At 44.7% G+C, this 3,450-nt stretch overlaps 1 protein-coding gene across 1 annotated transcript; it reads left to right on the forward strand.

The window, feature by feature from the left end:
* The first annotated feature begins 1,907 nt into the window (after window positions 1-1,907).
* LOC117887287 (olfactory receptor 1020-like) lies at window positions 1,908-2,846 on the forward strand. Its single transcript, XM_034789715.1, has one exon. It carries the CDS (start codon window positions 1,908-1,910, stop codon window positions 2,844-2,846), a length of 939 nt encoding a protein of 312 aa, XP_034645606.1.
* The last annotated feature ends 604 nt before the right edge of the window (window positions 2,847-3,450 follow it).

The raw sequence follows: 3,450 nt of genomic DNA on the forward strand, positions 1-3,450 counted from the left end.
CGGAGCCTTGCGGGGATGTTTGGAGTGGCCCAAGGAATGGCGAGTGGAGCTGTTTGCAGGGACAGCTGGAGTGGCTCACAGGTTGGTGAGTGGAGCGGAGCAGCTCGTAGAGTGGAGCAGTTTGTGGGACGGCAGGAAGTGAACTGGCTCGTGGTGAAGGCTGCAGCGGAACCCCACGGAGAGACGGCCGGCCTTGGTTCATGTAAGGTGTCCCTTAACACCCTGCGTGCCCCCCCCCTTTACTCTGGGGCTGCACTGACCAGGGACAGAGACTTTGGGGGTTGTTAGACTTTTGGGAATTTGGGTGGTTGCTGGACCCAAGAGACTTTGGGGGTGCTGGAAGTTGGGGACTCTGGGTGATTTTTGGGTTGCTGGATTCAAGAACCAAAGGGAAAGGACACAGCCCAATTTGCTGGGGTGGGTTTTTTTGCTCATGGTTTGTGTTATGAATCCTGTTTGTGGTGTTTGTCCAATTTAATGCTGATGTCGTTTACCTCATGTTATTAAACATTTTCTGCTACACTCAGACTCCGTGCTTGCGAGAGGGGAAGTATTGTCTCTTAGAGGCACCCAGGGGGTGGTATGTAATTGTCCCAGGTCACTGGGTGGGGGCTCAAGCTGGTTTTGCATTGCGTTATTGAAATGGAACCCCTAGATACAGAACCCGGCCCTTGTTGCTGCCAACGTAGATGGGCAGAAGGGTTACATGTTGTGTTCTGACCCATTGGACTGGAGCTAAAGCATCTAGTCCTATAGACCAAAATCTCATTCATACTAATATCTGGGCTGAAAATTTTCCTTCAACTATTTTTCAACAGGATATTGGGGTTTTGAGTAATTTTTTTTTATTTTATTTTCAAAAATGTGTCCGTGTTCAATGGAAAATTTCCTTTTTTACATGGAAATATTTACTTGGGGGATGCAGTGCCTCCTGGGAGTTGTAGTTTGCTTCTTGTGCATTCTCCTCTGTGGCTGGCATCCTCAATTGGACTACACCTCCCATAATGCATCATAATCTCCCATTTTAGTAAGGGGAAACTGTGCAATATGGAGTCCCTATTCCTGCTGTATTATGGGAGATGTAGTCCAGATGGGGATCCCAGCCCATTGAAGAGAATGGGGAGATGAAGAGCAAACTACATATCCCACGAGGCACTGCAACTGCCTTTTGTGCCAAAATCTTTTTTCAAATGTTTTGCTGAAAACTAACAGATTTCCATAGAATATTTTTTTTAACCAGTTCTCCTATGGCCCCATTATGCCAATACAGCTGTGCAAAGGAAGCAGGCTTTAAATGGATGTGGAATGAGAATCTTACCCATATATATTATTGCATGTTGCTGATAAAATTATAGGTAGGTTACTCTGGGGTTTGCAGATGCATAACTCCATTGTTTTTTTTCCCTTTACAGAGTTAACTGAAAAGGACCCTTCCATGAAGTTCTGGGTTCATGTTAATGGAAGTATTTGTAGCTGTTGTAACAACTGCCATATCACATCAGGCCGCATGAAAAAATATGATATATTAAGGGACATATTTTCAAAGGCATTTATGATGCAGATAGGTGTTTAGTTGGATTTACTAATGTACTTAAACAGGTCCCGGGTCAGATTTTTAAAGGTATTTCAGTGTCTAGTGGGACTTTCAGATGCATCTAGGCACCTAAGATCTATTCAAATCAATGAACTTTAGTTATTGAGGTACTTTTGTAAAATGCCACTAGAAGAGTAAGTGAATCTTTAGGCCCTTAAACGCTTTTGATAATCTGGTGCTAAGTAGATACTGAATACAGTTAAAAGGGATGGAATAACTAGGAAATAGTTGTAGTTTGGGGAAAAGGAGATCTTTCAGGTTTGGTAAATCTTTCTTCCTTCCTTTCTTTCCTTGCAGAGAATACATGGCACACATGCAATGGAAAAATGAAACATCCATCACCAAGTTCATCCTTCTGGGATTCGGGAACCTGAACGAAGTTCAAATTCTGCTTTTTGTGCTGTTTCTGGTGATCTATGTTCTGACCATGGCTGGGAACCTCCTCATGGTTGCGCTAGTTGTGGCTGATCAGCAGCTTCACACTCCCATGTACTTCTTCCTGGGGAACTTGTCTTTCCTGGAGACCTGCTACACCTCAGTCATTGCCCCCAGGTTGCTGGCTGGGTTCCAGGTAGAGGATAGGACAATCTCCTACAGGGACTGTATCACACAGTTATTTTTCTTCGGTGCTTTAGCTTCCATAGAGTGCTCCCTTCTTGCAGTCATGGCTTATGACCGTTACTTAGCCATATGCAACCCACTCAGATATAAGGTTATGATGAACCTCAGGGTCTGCCTTCTGTTGGTATCTGCCTCCTGGATAACTGGTTTCTCAGCCTCGGCTTCAGTAGTGGGGATGGTGCCCGACCTAAACTTCTGTGGCCCAAAAGAAATTAATAATTTCTTCTGTGACATGGAGGAGTTGCTCAAATTATCTTGTGCAAAAAGCCCTCTGGTGGAAATGACCATTCTGGTCTCCTGCTCCCTGGTAAGCCTTGTCCCTTTCCTCTTCATAATTGTGTCGTACGTTCTTATCCTCTCGGCCATCCTGCGAATCGCCTCCTCCACCGGGAGGCAAAAGGCCTTTTCCACCTGTGCCTCTCACCTGCTGGTGGTGAGTCTGTATTATGGGACCATCATTATCATGTACATGACACCATCAGCGGAGCTGTCCCCAGGCTTCCATAAAGCTCTGTCCCTCATGTACATGGTCATCACCCCAATGTTTAACCCTATCATCTACAGTCTGAGGAACCAAGAGGTGAAGAGGGCCTTCAGGAAAGTTATAATGCAGAATTTAGGCATGATTTAGGCTGTGGTTTTCAGAACGGCCTCAGGAAGTTTAGCACCCAGCTCCCATTGGCAGTTCAGTATCTAATTTCTTTAGACCACCTTGAATAACCTAGTCCAGATCTCATCAGAATTATGATGATTGCCTACAATCTTAACTGGATTTATTATCGATCTCTTTGACTGGGCCTTTCTTCTTCCCCAGCATCACTCAGGATTTCACAACACTTGGCCTGAAAAAATTTCTGTGATGTTAAAGGCAGAAAGTTTGAGGAGGGACTTATATCATGGCCCCTATTGTCCAGTTCTGCTTGAAGTGTCTTTGCATGGTTGCAAAATGAAATGTGGACACGAAACTTTGGTGTCTTAGATGTTTCTAAGATCTTTAATTTCCCTCATGGTATTTCCCCCATGCACACAACAACAGCTCCTCCCCCCAGCTTTACCTGCACAGAGATTTGCCCAAAAAACAAAAACATGCAGAAAAAGCGTTGTGCATGACCAAGTATTCAAGGTTGGAGGGAGGGTAGAGCAGCTGTGAAGACATGTCTGAACTGAGTCCCTCTTCTCGGTCCAAAACAACATGGCACTGCATAGCTGAGGCTCTAATGCTGGTATTTATCCTT

Source organism: Trachemys scripta, chromosome 14 (assembly GCF_013100865.1).
Source record: "Trachemys scripta elegans isolate TJP31775 chromosome 14, CAS_Tse_1.0, whole genome shotgun sequence".
In the NCBI taxonomy this organism is placed as follows: domain Eukaryota; kingdom Metazoa; phylum Chordata; order Testudines; family Emydidae; genus Trachemys; species Trachemys scripta.

Excerpts from the sequence above, each read along its gene's own strand:
- LOC117887287 (XM_034789715.1), top strand. The coding sequence starts at position 1,908 with ATGCAATGGAAAAATGAAACATCCATCACCAAGTTCATCCTTCTGGGA.